General features: G+C 41.7%; 1 protein-coding gene across 2 annotated transcripts in view; it reads left to right on the plus strand.

Moving 5' to 3' along the window:
* Window positions 1-19959, plus strand: part of SMCHD1 (structural maintenance of chromosomes flexible hinge domain containing 1) — a 207175-nt gene that overhangs the window by 82614 nt on the left and 104602 nt on the right. For both annotated transcript variants that reach the window (XM_074987361.1, XM_074987362.1), the window contains exons 22-23: window positions 8492-8564; window positions 17056-17195. In XM_074987361.1, coding sequence (XP_074843462.1) covers window positions 8492-8564; window positions 17056-17195 — 213 coding nt within the window. The remainder of the gene's footprint in view (window positions 1-8491; window positions 8565-17055; window positions 17196-19959) is intronic.

Raw genomic sequence — 19959 nt, forward strand, 5'->3', positions numbered from 1 at the left:
GTATAAGTAAATAATTTTGGTCTCCCTCTACACTTTATTACCAACATGGGTTCAGTGCAGTTGAAACTCTCCTGGTAAAGATAAAGAGGAAAAGAACACGGATGAGATCATGATAGGTATCTGCTGCAGACCACCCAATCAGGGGAAGGAAATGGTAGAAAAATATTATGACAAAGCAAAATATCCCGTAAGTTCTTGAAATATGTTGGGTGTAAAATTTGTTTCAGAGAGTGTAGAAAGTAAGATGGGGACCAGCCATTTTAGACATTTGTGACAAGGCAGGAACTGGTTGTGAAGCTGAAAGTGGAAGGCAGTGGGGTAAGAAATGGTACATTTAATTATTATAAGTGAAGGATGAGTGAGAGCAACAAAATAAAGACAACAGGCTTCAAAACAGCATGCTTCAACAAACGCAGCGTCTCTGGAAAGAAAATAAGTAGTAAAGAAGTTCAGGAGAGGGGACAGTTTTTCAAGAAGACAATATTAAAGGCGCAACCTCATACTATCCTGATGTAAAGTAAAAATAGGAAGGAGTACCAAGAGGCTTTAGGAGGTCTTTAATGACCTGAAAATTAGAAAGAAGTCCTACAAAAAGTAGTAACATGGGTGAATTGCTAAGGGGAAGTATAGAAGAGAATAGCACTGGCAAATAAGGACAAAATCAGAAAGGGTGAGGCACAAAATGGAGGATGGAAGAACTCCTAGAGGTCTGGAGAAAGGTAAATACAGTAATTGTTTTGGAAAAGAGGAACAAAGATGGCTTGGGAATCTAGCCTGGTCAGTTTAACTTCACTATCCAAAGATAGTAGAGCACATTATTAAACAATGGATTTGCAGGCATGTAGAGGGTAATAAGGTCATAGTGAATAGACAGCATGGATTTATCAAGAGCAAATCGTGCTAAGCCAACATAATTTCTTTTGTCAGGCGAGTTACATATTTTCAGTTTTATTTTGTTTTTGGGGTAGGGGAGAAGAGGTGAGGGTCTGGTTGTTTTTTTTGTTTTTGTAGGGATTTTGACAGTCACACTTGACATTCTCATGAGCAAGTTAGAGAATGTGATCTGTGTGAAATTGCTGTAAGGTGATTGAAAGACTGTACTTAGCATAGTTTTAAATGGATCACTGTTAGAGTAGGAAGAACATATTGAGTGGTCCCACAGGAATCATTCTTGTTTCTGGTGGTAGTCATTATTTTCATTAATTACTTGGATAATAGCATGGAGAACAGGCTTATAAAATAACACCAAATTGGAAGAGCTTTACAATCTTTATGAAAGACAAAATTAGGTTTATTAATAGCAGTTAGGCACAAGAGAGAAATCTACTCTATACAGGTCTGGTCAGGCCTCAGCTGGAATAGTATGTCCAGTTCTTGGCATCACACTTGAGAAAAGAGGTGGACAGATTGGAGAGATTACAGAGTAGAGTAAAAATAAATAAATAAATAAATGGCTAGTAAACCTGGTGTCAGAGGTAAGGTAAAAAAACTGGACGTTTTTATTCTTGAGAAACGAAGTCTGAGTGGACATCAGATAAGTCTTCAAATATATAGTCTGAAGGATAGGCTTATTAGTCCGCAGCTTCACAAAACAAGCAATTCTCCAGTACCTTAAAGACTTACAAATTTAAACCTTAAAGACACGCTTCTTCAGATTTAATGGTAGTCCGTCGATCTGATGATGACAAAGCTGCGCAGATCATCTGTTATTGGTCTCATGGTGTGCCCTCTGGTGACTGTATAAGCCAATTCTAGAGGTGCACATTTTGCCGCAGATGGTGCATGGGAAGTTTGCAATCTGTGGGTTGTGCATTGCTGATGCTCTGTGACGTCGTTCACATGCCTCTTGTAGACGCTGGCAGCAGTCTTTCTCAAAGGCAATGCAGGTATTTCTGACTGTTGCACACCACTGTGTTCTGTCACTGGCAGCGTCCTCAAGGTCCCTAGGTTTGATACTGCTGTACTGCAGATTGGCTTTGTTGGTGTCCTTGTAGCATTTCCATGGAAGACCTATATGCTGGATGCCCTGGGAGAGTTCACCATACAGAAGCTGGCAAGGGGTTCTGTTGGCATCTATGCATCTGACATGACCGGTCCAACATAGTTGTGATTTCATAATCATCATTTCGATGCTTGTCATCTAGGCTCTCTCGAGGACCTCAAGATTGGGCACTTTGTCTAGCCAGTGGATCTTCATGATGTTACAGAGGCACCATGATGTGACGCCTATAGTGTGTCCATGTTTCACACCTGTACAAAAGAGATGGGAGAGCAACAACTCTGTACACAAGCAGTTTTGTTGACATCCGGATGTTATGGTGGTTTAGAACTTTGACACGCAGACAGCCAAGTGCCTGGCTCACTTTGTATATTCGCACTTGATCTCATTATCCAGTGATCCATCACTGGATATGACACTACCCAGGTATTTAAAGTTCTCCACTACTTTAAGCTGAGTGCCAGCAATGGAGATACTTGGGACAGGAGCATTTGATCCAGGTGCAGGTTGATGGAGAACTTCTGTCTTTCTGAGGCTGATAGTTAGTCTGAAAAGTTTTGAGGCCTCAGCAAACTTGTTGACAGTGTGCTGAAGATCATTTTCAGTGTGAGCCTTAAGGGCACAGTCGTTGGCAAAGAGTGCCTCAGAAAGGAGTTTCTGCGCTGTCTTAGCCTTTGCATTCAGGCGACGGAGGTCAAAAAGTGAACCATCATTCTGGTATTTCAAGTATATACCTCAGTCCAGATCGTTCATTGCATGGTTAAGGACGCATGCAAAGAACAGGTTAATTAAGACAGGAGCGAGAACACATCCTTGTTTCACGCTGTTGGTGATGTTGAAGGGGGCTGATGTGGCTCCATCAGACAGTACTTCGCCTGTCATGTTGTCATGGAAAAGGCGTATAATGTGGACAAATTTTCTTGGGCAGCCAAGTCGTATTAGAATGGTCCAAAGGGCTTCCCTTTTGATGGTATCAAATGCCTTTGTCAGATCTATGAAGACAGCGTACAGGTACATGTTCTGTTCAATGCGCTTCTCTTGTATTTGTCTGACAGCAAACTCTTTTTTTTTTTTTTTTTTTTTTTTTTCAAATATATGAAAGTCTGTTATAAAGAGGAGGCTGATAAATTGTTCTCCATGTTCACTGAAGGTAGGAAAAGTAGCAATGAGTTTAATTTGTAGCAAGGGAGATATAAGTTCAGTATTAAGAAAACCTTTTCATCTGTAAGGGTAGCTCGAGAATAGGCTTCCAAGGGAGATTATGGAATCCCCATCCTTAGGAGTTTTTTTAAAGTTTAAAAGGTCAGGTTAGACAAACATTTGTCAGGCATGGTCTTCATTTACTTGGTTCTATCTCAGTGCAGAGGGTTGGACTTGATGACTTCTTGATGTCCCTTTTCTATGACCTTGTGATGCTATCTTATAATTATTATGGTACGGGAGCACCGTTATAGTTAATTGCATTGAAACATCTTTTTAAAAGTTGACATTTCTGGTCAACAATCCTCTCAAATTGGCATGCTTATTTGGGTATTTGAAAACTGATATGCCTCCAGAAGGTATAGCAGTAGGATTAGTGAACCAAATTTGGAGTCATTTCAGCATTGGAGTCCAGAGATATAAACTCTGAAAAGAAAGTTGGGGTTTTTTTGTTTTTTTTTTTTAAATTCCATATCCCACTCTCCACCAATAGCTAGAGATCAAGCTCTTGACGTGATGATCTAAACCATCTTAAGCCATTAAGTTTTGCCCAAGGTGTAATACACAACATCACTAAGTATTTGGAGGAACCAAACTTGTCGGGATTAGGTGCCTCTCCATCCGCTCTGGGCGGCTCCCGACCAGCCCTGGGTAGCCGACCGGAAGGCGAGACCCCACCCTTCCAAAGGGGTCCGAGGACCCGGCCAGACCCAGCTGCGACCCCACGTGCAATGTTAGGCGAGAGCACCGACCCAGGGGGATGCACTGGACCCCTCCCAAGGGCCACCCAGGGGGAAGGAACTGACGGAGATGGAGAGAGAGCAAAAGTGAATGGAAGAATTCGAGACAGGGGATGTTAGGAAAAACAAACTTACTATGCTTATTAAGTATAACTACCTATTAATGAAACTTATATGTTCATTTATATTGTATTATACTATACTATATTAACTAGACTTTAACCTATTATACTATACCCCTATATACAAATATACATTAATTAAAGAGAGTGGGTAAATGGAAATGGATGTTTAGATTCTCAGGCTACCGCGGCGGGTTCCCACTGGTCGCCAGCCTTGGCTGGTACCCGGAGTTCCCGGTGGTTACCAGCCTATCTCCGAAGAGAGTCCGGGTGGGGGCGCTACTCCCCACCCGGCACTGCGATAGCTTGCGGATTTAAACAATAGGGGTAGGATAGGGTAATCAATATCTTACTTATCTATATATTAATTGGCTATACTAATTATCTATCCTAATACTAACAATACTAACATAATTAACATAACATTGGTATTTACATTTATTTTACACGGGAAAGTCTGGCCTGAGCCTTTAGCCCCGGCCTATACACAGTTAAATTAAAGGTGACACGTCCGGTAGTCTTTATCTAGAGTTAGTGGTCAAGTCCAGTAGTCATATTTAAGTGAATAGTCAAGTCCGGTGTTTGGAATAATTAGTGAAGAAGTGGCCGGTGGTCAGATAGGTTAGTTAGAATGGCGGAGGTGGTGTTACCGCAGATGGAATGGTCCAGGTAGGCACTGCCAGGCGATGTTATGGCCGTAGGAGCGGCGTCGATGAGATGACGTTGGTGGGCCTCCGGTTTCCTCACCGGGTACGCAGTACCCGTGGCAGAAGCCATGGGCCAGTTCGCCACCTGGTGAGTACTCCTGAAGGCCCACTTGCCGCTCCTAGATGCAAGCGCAGTGCTGGGGTTCGGGGAGGCGCTTGAACGACGGCGCCGCTTCAGAGCTCAGCTGCCCCTGAGGTGAGCTGCAGCTCCAATGATTCAGCACAGCTTCAGCCACAGAGACAGGTGCTGCAGTGATTTCAGCTCTAGGCGGCGCCCCCTAAAGGGCAGCCGCCTCTGTGATTTCAGCTCTTTCAAAGTCAGGAGCTCTTTGAAAAAACAGGAGCTCTTCACAAAGACTTCACCACTAGAGCGGCTGCCCGGACTGACTGAACCCTGGGCGCTGTGGTGCGCCTGCTTTTATCCCTTGATTTCATACATAATTCATTATTTGACTTTAATATTCATTATCTTGTCCATGGTTTTCAACCAGGTCCTCCAGGCAGTGGAAGTTTCTAGAAACTCTCCACTTGTGCCCAATCAGAGGCCTGGATTTTGAATCCCAGGTCATGAATTATTTATGAGTTCAGGTTACTGGGGAAACCAAATGACACAGAATGACCATTGCAGGGGGCTGCTAAATGGCAGCCTATGTATCTTTAGATTCTACCTGTACCTGCATTGATGTTTAATGGCCAAAGGCTTGCCTCCCCTGACCCACGGGGGCGATGATGCCCAGGGGATGAAAAAATCTCTGACAAAACTGAGAACAGTAACTTTTTTAAAATGTACATTTTTGCATTGTGCATACACTGGAACATAAGAAAACAGGTAGGGTTTCCATTCCTTTCATTTTATACTCTCAAAAGCTAGAGGTCTTGAAAATGCTCCAAGTTACAAATGGTTAATTGGATTGCTTTGAAATTTGAAGTGTCTGATGGGGTATGAAGTTGCATCAGTATTCCAAATTTGAGGCTGTTTGAGACAGAGGTTTCTGAAGTCCAGGCCACCAGAATTTCTTTTTTTACTGTTAGACTGGGAGGACTAATGACTGGATAAATCACACCTTGGATCGCCTGCCCTTTAATTAGCATAACTAAGAATAAATTAGTCACAAGGACCCACCTAAAACAAGACATTTCTGAAAGAGGCTGTGTCTGCATTATAAAGACGAAAGCAGCACAGCTGCCATTTATGGTACGTTTTCTGTGGTGAAGGAAGGGATTTTCCATTGCTGTAGTTAATCTGCCGCTTCAAGGTGCAGTAACTAAGTCATGGAAGTATCTTCTTTTGATTAATGGTGTCTTTACTGGGGTTTAGTTTGGCTTATCAACTTCTCTTGGGTGTGGAGTTTTCATATCCAAGTGATCTGTCAAGGTTGATTAAAGTTTTAGATGTAGGCCACGCTTGAATGGCAGGAGGTTGCTACAATTCATGAGTCAGGGAGTGGCAATTCTATCTTAGGTGGAGGGGCATTAAATTGAACATGTAAATGCTTCCTGTAAGGGGAGAAATATTAGGAGGCAGAGGAGTGGGCAAATAGAGGGAGAGCGGCTTGGGACTGTATTGAGGAGTAGGGGTTATGGGCAGGAGGATTAATGGTGAAAGCAGAGGGGAGGGCATGAGAGGTTTGGGGATGAGAAGAGGGAAGTCTGGCACTCCTTGGTTCTGCCAGTCAACCCCATTCTCTGTCCTTCCTTCAACTCTGCCAGAGAACCACATCCCACTCTCCCCCTTTATCACATTTAATAGGATCAAGTCCTGTGGGTGAGAATGAATTTGTTGTAAAACAGGTGAAGAGCTCAGTATGTTTCAGCACCTGTGGGATTGGAAGGGTGAAAGATGTATGTCAGTGGGGCACAGTTGACAGAAGAGCAGAGTAAAGGTTGTATGGGCATCCTTAACTGTATATTTTTGTTTTGTTTTCAGAGGTTTTAAGTTTTGTTCAACTCTGTGTTGTGCAGGGGGACACTGTACCAACAACCAACCATAATTAACATAGTTTTTACCATTAAATATATGTAATTTTGACAGCTTTATACTGCTGTTCGCAACTGCTGCAAATTATGAGGAATATTGTATAATCCTTTTTTGGGCTGAATTACAATATGTATTGTATTTCATGTTGTCCAAATTTAAAATTTAGGAACAGTCTTATTTGGGACTATGTAAAGTTTCTCTTATTTAGTCAGTGCGGTGGTGTTAGTGAATGTGTAAACTGCTGTGGCTGTATCTGTAAGAGAACTTGTTGAAAAACTGAGGGTGAGTGTTTGTTTATGCTGAATAAATGAATGCTAACATTTATACGTAACTTTTTTGGAACTGCTTCCTTATTACTCATCATAGATGTGCTCTTAATATTATTGCTACAGGCCGTGATATGGTTTCCTGCAGCTAGAAATTTAAATAACATAATTCATACATTTTGCACAATGCATCATCATCATTCCATACAAAACCTAAATGTAATAATATCCAGAAAGCCTTTTGGGTAAAACGAAGGGCTCTTTAAGAGGTGCCAAAATTTAGTTGGCCTTGGTGACTTTAACTCTTCCCCCTTTTTTGCATGTAGTCTTCAGAGCATGTAAGTTTTCTGTGGTGCTCATTCATAGCGTAAAAAGAACAGGACAGTGAACGAAGTTATTAAATATTTTTATCTCACCTGTTTATTGAGTGGACTCTTAATTCTTTCGCTGCACACCGTCCATTCTGTTCTGTGGAGAATTACATGTAGTGCTAAACTGGTGTAAATTCTAATTTATTCCAGATATACATCAACACAGTTGCAGATTATTGATCTTGTTGGGTACTTTATGGCCTCCATCAGTGTAGTTTTGGAGGACTTTGATCAGAGTGTTTATCTGGCATTGATTATTTTCACTGTTTGTGGTATTGATTGAATTTTTTTTCGTGAGTCACTCTTGGAGCTTTAGTTCCCCAGATTTGACACCTTTGGGATGGAAGAAAGATGCAGTCAACTGTTTGCAACTATGTAAACTCAGAATTAGTTTTACAACTTTTTTATTACATTCTTGCAAATTTGTATACAAATAAGCATTTTCAAATAGCTACAAAATATAATGCACCCTAGGATGGCAGTGTTGAATTTAATTCCCAGAGGACTGAATTTCTGGGAGTTCTTAAATTGGGATCTTGGGCATATTAATGATGGTTTGTACAGATTTATCTTCAGATTAGCTCTTAAAGATAATTATATATCCAGAATTGTTTTCATTTATATTACTTGTCCAGATGGTTATTCACTCTCCATCATTTCTTGGTATCTTATTTTAGGCAGCTAGAGAGGGATGGATCTAAAGTCTGTGAACATTTCCTTTTTTTTTTTTTTTTTTTTTTTTTTAAAGAAAAAGATTATCTTTAATTGTTTAAAGCTGTTGTTTTGTATCCATTTATTGTAAGTGCCTAGTCAGGCAGCCACAAGTTATCTTAACTGTCTATTGCTGTGTCTATTGTGTGTGGATTCATGTGGGCTGATAAAAATGAATGCTAACATTATACAAGAATAGGGCTATTTGGAGGCAATAACAACAGAAAACTGATTAGCTAACTTGCAACTTAATACAGTATATTTGTGTAAACCACTGGAATTTAACAAAAGTATGAATGAAAATTCAAAATATGTCTCTGTAGGATAGGAAAATAAATGTAAACAAATCTATGATCTGTTTGTTCAATGTTAATCATTGTGATATTCTTTTCTGTAGAATTTCAGTCTGAAGGTTATTCTTCCTGGTTTGAAAGAAGACACTCAGATCTTGAAAATAAGGTTGCTGCCTGGTGAGTATTTTGAAATATTCGTGATGACTTTTTTTTTTGTAACAGTGTGCCTCCACCCAAGAAGTCACAATGTCTGATGAGATGTAGAAGGATATTTTAGTTCTACATAATTCACCATCTCTTAGTGTCCATAATACAGCAGTCCACATAATGGGTTTGTCATTTATTACAAGCAAGTGAAGCTGGAAACTGAAAACAAACTTTCATTCCGCTTTATATGGCAAATATAGGCTCAATATTGTAGCTCTACCTTTTCTTGTAACAACTGTAAACCAGCTTTCTGGCTGAAATGCATTTTGTTTAGTTGTATCTTTTATTTTTTTAACACAGCTTTTTTTCTAACTAGGCACAATTTAGCATTTTGTTTATTTCCTCTTACTCCTCTAGAGCTTTTGGCTGACCACTAGTCTGTCTTCTTTGCTCCCTTTATGGATGAATCATTTTGAGAACAACTTTGGTTTTTCATTGTTTGTTACTGACTTAAACTGTGAAATCTTAGCTGGGGATTTTATAGATTATAGTTAGTGCTCTACCAAATGCATGGTCCATTTTGGTCAGCTTAACTCCCAGGATTTTGAAAATAGTAAATTTCATGATTTCAGATATTTAAATATGAAATTTCATGGTGGTGTAATTGTAGGGGTCCTGACTCAGAAAGGAATTGTGTGGGGCTCACAAGGTTCTTGTATGAGGGGTTTCAGTATTGCTATGTTTACTGCACCACAGCTTATGACAGTAACATTGCCTTCAGAGATGGGCAGCTGCAGAGCAGCGGCTGCTAACCAGGATATCAGCTCTGAAGGCAGTACAGATATAAGGATGACATAAATATATGGAGATATACCTGTCTCATAGAGCTGGAAGGGACATTGAGAGGTCATCGAGTCCACTCCCTGCATTCACAGCAGGACCTATCACAATCGCTGAAAGATTTTTTTTTAATCTATTTGCCACAGATTCTTAAATGGCCCCTCAAGGACTGAGCTCACAACCCTGGGTTTAGCAGTCCAATGCTCAAACCACTGAGCTCCTCCTCAGCACAGAAGACATAGTAGTGCCACTCTTACTTCTGCACTGCTGCATACAGAGTTGGGCTGTTAGCAGCTGCCACTCTCTGGCCACCCAGCTCTGAAAACAACAGTACAGAAGGAAGGACAACCTGGCAATGGTATTGTCACCCTTATTTCTGTGTTGCTGCTGGCAGGGTGCTACCTTCAGAGCTCTGCATACAGCCAACATTAAAATCACCACTTTCCAGTTCCCTGGCTCTGGAGGCAGCACAGAAATGAGTAAATAAGCTTCCTAAAATAACTTCATGATCCCCCTGAAGTTCTCTTCTTGGTCAGGACCTCCAATTTGAAAAACTGGTCTTCCCCATGAAATCTATATAGTGTAGGATAAAAGCACACAAAAGGTCAAATTTCACAGTTTGACATGTTTTTTATGGCTATAAATTTGGTATGGCCCTAGATATAGTGTCTCAGATTCAAAATGCATCCTATTTTAGTGGCTGACTTTAGCATCCTTCATTCCTTTTTTTATGCCACTTTAGGCAGTATCCAACCAGATCTGAAGTCATGAGTTTCTCAGAGACCCTGTGGGTGAGGAATTTTTTTTATTCTTTCACTTGATATTATATTTCATGTAAGTCTGCATCCAAACACCATACCAGAGAACTTTGTCTAGCAATACATACAGAGGTGGTGTTCTCATCTTGCAGCCTACACCACTTCTCTTCAAGCATCACCACAGCCAGATGGTACACCAAAGTGCAAAAAGTACTAATTGTGCAATGTTATGCGCCAACCAATGAAGCACCAGAGGAATGTAAAACAGACTTCTATGAAAAACTACAAAGTGTGGTGAACCAGGAAGCAAAGAAGGATATATTGATTTTGATGGGCGACTTCAATGCGAAAACTGGAAGCATAAATACAGGCAGAGAACAGACAATGGGAAAAGAAAGCCTAGACAACATGAATGAAAATGGAGAGCTCTTCAGTGACTTCTGTTCCTTCAACAGATTGGTGATAGGTGGTAGTGTTTTCCGTACCGAAGGATCCATAGGGTCATTTGAGTTTCACCTGACCACCAATCAGAAAACCAGATTGATCACATCTATATCAGCAGCTCCTTCAGAAGATCGAAGCAAGATGTCCGCGCCAGAAGAGGAGCAGATGTAGGTTCAGACCACCATTTGGTCACATTAAAACTCGAGCTCAAGCTTGAGATACACCACAACAATGACCAAGCTGGGATTGCAATTCAACACAGAACAGCTGAAGGATTTAAAGACGAGCTGGTTTCCAAGTGGAGCTGTCCAACAGATATGCACTTCTGGCAAATCTCATCCCGAAAGATGCTAGCATGGAACAAATTTGGGAATACACCAAAACAACCTGGAAAGAAACCTGTGATTAAAACATTGGGAAAGAGCACGAGGCATCACAAAGCATGGGTTACAGCAGCAACTCAGAGAAAAATGAAGTAATGAAAGGACAGAAGAGCAGCAAACAGCAAAACAAGAGCAGCCAAGATGGAAGCTCAGAAACTATTTTCAGAAGCCAACAAAGAAGCTAAAAAGGCTGTAAAATGGGACAAGAAGAACTTTGTGAAAAACCTAGCACAACAAGCTGCTGAACGGATTAAAGGAACTTAAAGAGCTCCAGAACATCACATGGAAGCTATCCACGGCATGCAGTGGATCAGCCAGTACAGGATAAGGAGGGGTACCTGCTAACGAACCCAAGTGAGCAGCTCAGTAGATGGAAGGAATTCTTTAAAGAGCTACTGAATCACCCTGCCCGCATGGAACCTCCTGAGTTACTACCTGCAAATATACCCCTGCAAATTAACAGTAGCTGATGTACAAAAGAAGAAATCAGATAAGTCATTGCGCATCTGAAAAACAGAAAAGCACCAGGTCCAGACAACATCCCCGCAGAAGCAAGCAGGGCAGGTGTTTGAGACAAGAGTCAACATGATGTATAATCTATTTGGGAAAATTTGGGACATGAAGAGATCCCACAAGACTGGAAACATGGCTACCTTATCAAGCTTCCAAAGAAAGGCAACCTGAAGGAATGCAAGAACTGGAGGGGTGTCATCTTGCTGTCTATTTCAGGAAAAGTGTTCGATAGAATTCTGTTGGAGAAAATAAAGACAGAAATCGAGAGACAGCTCAGGGAAGAACAGGCCTGTTCCTGAAGTGAGAGATTCTGTACTGACCAAATGGCAACTCTGATCATAGAACAGTCTTTCAAGTAGAACTCGCCCTTCTGCATAACCCTCGTAGACTTTGAAAAACCCATTGACAGCATTGATAGAGACACTTCATTAAAATAGCTGCAACACGGTGGTATCCCATCCAAAATTTTTAAACTTGATTATTCAACCCTCGACATGCCAGGTTTTTCCACAGTGGTGTCCTGACAAAATCTTTCAGCATGCTCTTGAGGGTGTGACAAGGGTGCCCGTTGTCACCTTTCCTGTTCTTGATCACAGTGGACTGGATTATGAATAGGACAGCAGATCGCCATCAATGAGATGTTCAGTGGACCCTTTTCAAACAGCTAGAGGACATTGATTTTGCTGATGATGTTGCCCTCCTTTCACACCACCATGAAAGCATGAAAGAAAAGGTCACAACACTAGACAAAACTGTTTTGTTGACTGAACTGAGCATTAACGAGGGAAAGACCAAGACAATGAGGATCAACCAGTCCAACAACACTACCTTTACATTGGGAGATAATGACCTGGAAGATGTGGAGCAGTTCAACTACTTGGGGAGTATTAAAGGCATAAATGGAGGAATAGATAAGGATATCAGTGCCAGGATAGGGAAAGCAACAGCTGCATTCAAGACTCTCCATCCCATATAGAACAAGAAGAAGTCCTGTGGCACCCTGTTAGTCTATAAGGTGCCACAGGACTACTTCTTGTTCTCAAAGATACAGACTAACATGGCTACTTCTCTGATACTCATCCCATAGAGAGTTCAAAAATAATATCTGCAAAGACAAAACTACGGATGTTCAACACAAATATGAAGATTGTGCTCTTGTATGGCTGCAAGACCTGGCGTACTAAAAATTCTTCAAATCACAAACTACAGACATCCATAAACAGGTGCTTGAGGTACATCCTTCACATCAAATGGCTAGATATCGTCACAAATGAGGAGCTTTGGAACAGAGCAGGATAAGAACCAATTGACATTGAAATCAAGAGAAGAAAGTGGGGATGCCTCGGCCAAACTCTCAGAAAACCATCATGCAGCACAGTCTGTCAAGCTCTCGCATGCAACCCACAAGGAAAATGCGGAAGAGGAAGACCTCAGACAACATGGAGAAGGTCTACTGAGATGGAAGGAAAACAGCTGGGTACTCCTGGAGTCAGCTTGAAGTTTTGTCCCAAGACAGATTGAAGTAGAGGAGACCTGTTAGTGTCCTGTGCACCATACGGAGTACAAGTGTTGTCCCCACACTAGCCACTGTCAGTTTCTTCTCATTGCTTATGGAGCTCTGTATAGTGTTATTCACCTCACGTTTTGTCTCAATTATCCAAGACTTTTTTGTTCTTGTTTTGTAGTTGTAATAGCTCAGACTATGCCCAACAAACCACCTCCACAGGCTATGAGTCCTTCTATAAAAGGCCAGATGACAATTATTGTGTTTGAGTGAAGTTCCCATTTTTGACATTTACAGTACTGCTAGTTGATCCTCCTTTATATATAAAGAAGCAGAGATGTTGCACTTTAAAGACGAACAGCATGATTTATTCAGTGACGAGCTTTCATGGGACAGACCCACTTCTTCACATATGAAGAAGAACATAAAGTGCAACATCTCTGCTGCTTTATTTTGCTGAACTACAGACTTACACAGCTACCTCTCTGTTACTCCTGTATGCGCTCATCCCTCACTGTACGAGCACAATTGGTTCCTAACTTTTTGCTCATAGGCGAAAACTTGTAAGAGGGACACTAAATACCTACTAAAATACTTGTAAAAGTCTCTGATTGGTTCCGAGTGCTCAGAGTGGCAGCAGATGGCGCTGCTTTTGAAAGGTAAGTGAGCCTGGGGTTGGGGAGGGTTAAAGGCTGGGGGCAGTTTGGGGACATGAGTGGGAGGGACAGGTAAAATATGGTGGCGGGTTGGGTCCACGGGGTTTCAGGCTGCTGCAGGTTGGGTCTGTGGGGCGGCAGGGGGTTTAAGTTTCAGCAGTTCAGGTGCGTGGGGGCTGGCGGTGGTTTAAGTTTTGCCAGTTCAGGCTGCGTGGGGGTGGGAGGGTGTTTAAATTTTGGCAGTTCCAGGGTGCATGGGGCTGGCAGGGGAGTTAAATTTCAACGGTTTGGGGTACGCAGAGGAGGTGGGGGGGTTAAATTTTGGCAGTTCTGGTGTGCAGGGCCAGCTAAATTTCAGCTGTTTGGGAGTAGGGGGAGCAGCGGGGGGGTTAGGTTTTGGCAGTTTGGTGTCTGCAGGGCTGGCGGGGGATGGGGTCAGGCTGCAGCAGGTTGGAGACACGGGGGGTGAGTAACTCTCATATTAGCAGGTGGAGTTCACTCGTTGAGTGAACTAGGGGAGGTAAGTGTGCCCCTCGTTTGAGCAAGTACTCATAAACAAAGTACTCGTTTAACAAGGGATGAGTGTATATGTTTACTTTGCCATTCTACAGCATCCTGCCCTGCTCAGTACATACTTTGGAAAGTGAGTCCTTCATACTTTTGTCCAAAAAGACTGAGCCCTAGCTCCTGTGGTTGTTGTCTGTCAGTCATTTACATGGAATACATGGCTGCAACTATTCCTTCCTTCCGCCACCATAGTTGGTTAATTTACCTTTTCTTTGAAGTGTGAAGCAGATATATATTGCACAACCCATCCTCCATCTCTTCTGATGTTCGGTGTGAAGGAACTGTTGGGGTTGGGACAGTGCCACCTTTATATGGCTGGGAAGAGCATAAGACATGAGCCCTGCCCCCACCTGCATTGGTAGGCAAAGTTCTCTGGCTCTGGTGCACTACGTTGCACACATCTGCATGATTATATATCTGCATCCCATTTTGAAGAACATTTACAGTAAAAGTATTTCATTGAACCAGCTTCTGTTGGTGAAAGAGACAAGTTTCTGAGCTCAACAGAGCTTCTCTTTACCTTGTCTCTGTCATAAGGGACCAGCCTGGTTATACAACATTGCAAATGCCACTTTCTCAAGCAGTTCCATTTACAGTATAGGTAAGAGATTTCCCATGTTCCTTTAAGAAAAGATGCCAAATGCCCCCATTTAGATAACTCCCTTACCCCTTTATGTATATGCTTTTCTAGGTGGGAGAAATTTTTAAGATGTTTCAGATGTGTCATGGATTAACTACACTTGGTCTTTGCACATTTGACACACCTTAGGGTATGCTGAGCCATTCTGAGGAAATTACTCTGAGATATTTCCTTAATGTTAGGCTAGCAAGTCCATGTGTAATTTCTTTTTTATTTCAGTTCCTTTTTCTGGGCTTCAGACAGATACTGTGCTACCTTCTGAGGGGGGGTATAGCGGTTTGCTATAACATTAAATAAAATGAAAGGTGTACATCTGAGTTTTTACCTCTTCCTTTGACAAACTCCTTTGAACAGTCTTCTTGCAAATAATAAAGGCAGTAGAGGCTTGTCCATAGAATTGCAAAGCGTGGCCGTACACTTTGTATTGGAATCTGTCTTTGGCAAGGGTACAGACACTTCAGAGCAATTGATTCAGCACCATCTACTGTTTTAAAACTGATTTGAGAGCAGAACGGAGCCAAGTCGTCTTTGTTCTTTGCTTTTCTTAGGTGACTGAAATTTTAGGGAAGGTTGTTTCCTGAGTTGAACCATATGTTCATCTTCTCTCTGTCTGTTCGTCCCCTTTGCTTTTTATTATAGCAAGCTAACCAGAATAAGTTGCAAACACACTGATGTTCCATGTGTAAGGGGAATTATAGACAAGTAACCTAGGACTGCTTCATGGGCTGGGAGCAATAGTAGGTCATTTTAGTCCTGTGCTGAAAATTGTCCTACAACAAGGCAATTGCTAATTGCCATTCTTGAGCTTAATAAAAACTGTAAATTTGGCCTCTTAATGCCCATCCTTTTTCATTTGGCATTTTTAATCTTTAGGTTTTAGTTTTGTTGAACCACAGTAGGTGAATTTGTCAAGCAGTTCTTGCTGATAATGTTTTTCTTTTGTGTATTTTCCAAGAAGCTCTTTCTACACCCTTGTTTTCAAAAATAAGTTCCAGTAAGGGTAGAGCTGAGAGTTTTTAGTTTAGTCTTAAAGAGTGGTCATGGTCTCTATTTTCCTCTCTTCACTTCTCTCCCTCTTCCCCCCAAATCATTGTCACTTTGTCGGTCTTTCTCCACTTGTTGGTAAAAGTAAGTTTTAGATACTTGTGTTTTAAATTGGTAGTTCACAGCTCAGGTGAGGCATCATAACTAGTTACTTCATTTCCTTTTCCCTTTTAAACTTTTTTCAATGAATGGAGTATTTATTCAGGATTTACTGTTCTGATTCACCATAGCTGTTTTTATTGCACAGTGTAGACATTAGACAACTAATTTAAACAACCAATATACTAAAACAGCACTTCTTTGCAAACTATTGAAAAATTACCAAAACTATTCATTTAGTCTATATTCATTCTTGAAGGACTTCAACATGTACTTATGGTTGTAAACCTAATAACTTGTAGTTTTCTTTAAGGGCCTAACATTAACTTTCAGAATTAGGATAGACATCAGTTAAATTTATTTTACTTTTTAAAGTAGAAAATGTATCTCACAAGCTCTCACGCTGCTCTTCACGTCGTCATTTTTTATTTATTGTTCTCTGTTTGAGTTATAAAGGTGGTAGATTACATAATCAGATTTCTTTTTAGCACGATGGATCAAAGTTCTTTGTGGTTATCTGCACCAGATAGCACATTTTGTGTATTTGTGCATCTCATGAGAAAGTCCAGTTTCAGTATCTTTATTAGTTTACTGGTCAACACTGAGAGTATTGTTGATTTGTAAAGATGTGTTCTGCATGTCTGGTGATTGTTAATGTTTCTCTATTTAATCACATCAGGAGAATAACAAACTATGCACGTGCAAGGACAGAACTCCCTGCTCAGTCCCACTCAAAGGTGGGACTAGGAGGGTGGGGAAGCATGACAAAGAGCCTGGCACTTCAAAAGGGCCTGGAACTCCAGTTGTCCCTCCTGCCCTTCGCCCTGCCTCTTCCTGGGGCACGGTGCCAGGCTACCCTCCCACCTTTCCCTAGGGTACAAGGTGGCTGTCGGCCCAGGTGCCTCTTCATATTTCAATAATTTATTCTTTTGAGGAAAAAATTGATGAACATAAATCGTTAGATAGTTTTGTTACCAAAAATATCTTGGTGATTTGTTTGCAAATTGTTTGTTACACAGAGAAACTGAAATCTGATAACTGGTAAAATTCTGAAAAATGTGTGTGTTTTATAGGCCCTCCTCATCAATTGAAAGTGAAACCAGATTCAGAAATTCTGAAGATTGAAAATGGGACATCTTTTCCCTTTCAAGTTGAAGTTTTGGATGAAGCTGGAAATATAACAGCACAACCAAAACTGATAGTTCATTGTAAGGTATGCTATACGCTATACATAACAAGCTTCTGTTATGACTCTACCTTTAATAAAAAAACATATGGAAAGGGCCTATTTTGTCGAGCAACCAAACGTAATATAGTAGTAATTTTCCAGACATTTGGAGAAGTGATGATAATTTCCATTTTGATAGGAAGTGCCACCTCCATCCCGTAGTCACTGACTGAGGGTATTGCCTGCTTTATCATATTAAATCAAATTTATTGAGGTCAGCATTTAGCATCCAATTTTATAAAGTCAAAGGTGCATGTCATCACTAAGCACATGCGGTTGATAGCGCATGCCTACTGCCATGGCTAATATTGACTCTTACAAAAATCTACTGGACAGTTAACCCACAAATCCTACTGCCCGTTTGGATTTTATTTTAGGCTTTCAATGCCTAATGAGACGACAACATTGTCACCAGGTCTAGTTATATGTTGTCAACCTCCCATGATGCATTTACCTCCTTCCTCCCTGCTTCCTTGAAAGCAATGGCAAACAATCATTTTGCACCCTTATTTCCCTGGTTATCCATGCAGATACCATATAATGAAAAGCATGGATCCTGCTCAGCTGTGTACTATTGTGTCAAGTATTTCAAATACCTTGCACATTCTCCTGCAGTTTGTCCAGAGCCTACGTAGGAGCCACCTGCACAAGGAGGAATATAAGGAGGCCTTGTTGTACACACATGATCAGAAAACCATTGAATGGAGAAGTTGACATATGCTGCCAGTGGTCAAGCATAGTGATACAGTGGAATGCCAATTCTGGTTCTGGGAAACAAGCAAAGATTGGAGGGACCATATAATTTTATACAGCTATGAGATAATGACCAGTGGCTGCATAACTTGCACGTGCATATGGTCACTTTTATGGAACTTTTTTGAAATACTTACCCTTATCCTGAAGTGTAGCAATGACAAAATGAGACCTGCTCTGACAGTTGATAAGCTATAATGTAGAAGATTGCAGTGCCAGACTGCTACCAATAAGTCAGGAATCAGTTCTGAGTAGGTAAATCTACAGTGGTGTCTGCTATGATCCAAGTAGCCAGAGCAATCAAGATCCTGCTAAGAAAGGTAGTGACTCTGGGAAACTTGGAAGACGCAGTGGATGGCTACTGGGGGGGTCACAAATTGTGTTTGGGCCATTGATGGAACATGTATCTCTATTGGGTACCAAACCACCTTGCCAAAGAGTACATAAACTGCAAGAGGTACTTCTCAGTGGTATTGCAAGCTCACAAGGACCATTTCACCAGCATTGGTGCGAGATGGTCAGGAAAGCTGCATGATGCGTGCATCTTTAGGAACTCCTGCATCTTCAGAAAGCTGCAAGATGGCACTTTCTTCCCAGATGGGACAATTACCATTGAAGACATTGAAATGCCAGTGGTTATCCTTGGAGATCCAGCCTACCTCTTGCTGCTTCTTCCCACTCAGCAAGCGGATCCAGTATCTCCTGCATGCTTCATACTGGTGCTTGTTTACAACCTTAGGCATTCATGGACAGGTGTACTGCTGGTCAGTGCTGTCCGTAGGTTGGTACTGGGCCCAAAACAAAGCCCGCCTTAGGCCCACCCTTCCCCCAAACCTCATCAACCTCTTCCCACTCCACCTCTTCCTTCAAACTCCTTCCCCAGAGCGATGTGACCCAGGGGACCACCAGGGTGCCTGGAACCAGCAGCAAGGGTTGTGGATTGATCTGGCCCCAAATTGCTTTGCTCTGCCAAGCCCAGTCCCTCGTCACATTACGTTGCTTCTGGTACCCAGCTTGGGAGATGGCAAAGTGGAGCAGGCTGGGATTAGGACACTCTGCTTTCCATGGCTCCCACCACTGCTGTAGTGGCTGGCCTGACACCTGGTGCTGGCCAGGCTCTTTGGTAGTACCTTAGACCACCCCAGGCCCCATGGGGACCCCCAAAACACAGGATCTGAGGCAACTACCTCAAACCATCCAATAGATGGATGGCTCTGCTGACAAACTTGCCATGCTGACCAAACAGGAAATCACATTAAAAAGCTCTTGGGGCTTTTATTTTATATCTGGAAGTGCAACAAAGTTCAAAGTGCCAGCTAGAGCAGTCATACTTGGGGCACTGGGGCACACCTCCCAGGGTCCAAGAACTTTTGCTTGATCATCCCTTGTTTGCACAACCCCTAGTTCGAACCTGGAAGTTCAAATTTTGTGCTAATCCTCTCCTTAAGGTGGCATAGTGAAGTCTATTTTAAAAGTCCTGAAAATTGTCAGAAGGGGCTTGGTGGTGTAGATATAGTTGTCATAAATTGAAACTAGCACAGATAAAATTAACTAATCTCATAGGCTACATCTACAGTACAGTGATCCTTTGAAAGAAGTTCTTCCAGAAGATCTCTTCTGAAAAAGCTTCTGTGAAGAAAGAGTGCGTCCGCACACAAAAAAGTGGATCAAAAAAATCAATCAGCTCTTTTGATAGAGAGTGTCCACACAGCCCCTGCTTTTTTGAAAGAATGGGCCAGGGGTAGAAAAATTCCAAGTCTTTTGGAAAATTGCACTCTTGCTCATGTGGGAGAGGAAGAGGGCGACTTGAAAAAATGCTGTGTTCTTCTCTTTTCATATTGAAAGAATGCATTTTGTGTGTAGACACTCCGCAGGATTTTTCAAAAGAGCCCCAGCTTTTTCAAAAAACTCGGTGTAGACATAGCCATAGCGTAGACCAGACCTAAGTGTCAGAGCTACATAAAGATGACATCTTAGGGATGTTGGTTTGAGGATG

Source organism: Carettochelys insculpta, chromosome 2, assembly GCF_033958435.1.
Source record: "Carettochelys insculpta isolate YL-2023 chromosome 2, ASM3395843v1, whole genome shotgun sequence".
Taxonomy (NCBI): domain Eukaryota; kingdom Metazoa; phylum Chordata; order Testudines; family Carettochelyidae; genus Carettochelys; species Carettochelys insculpta.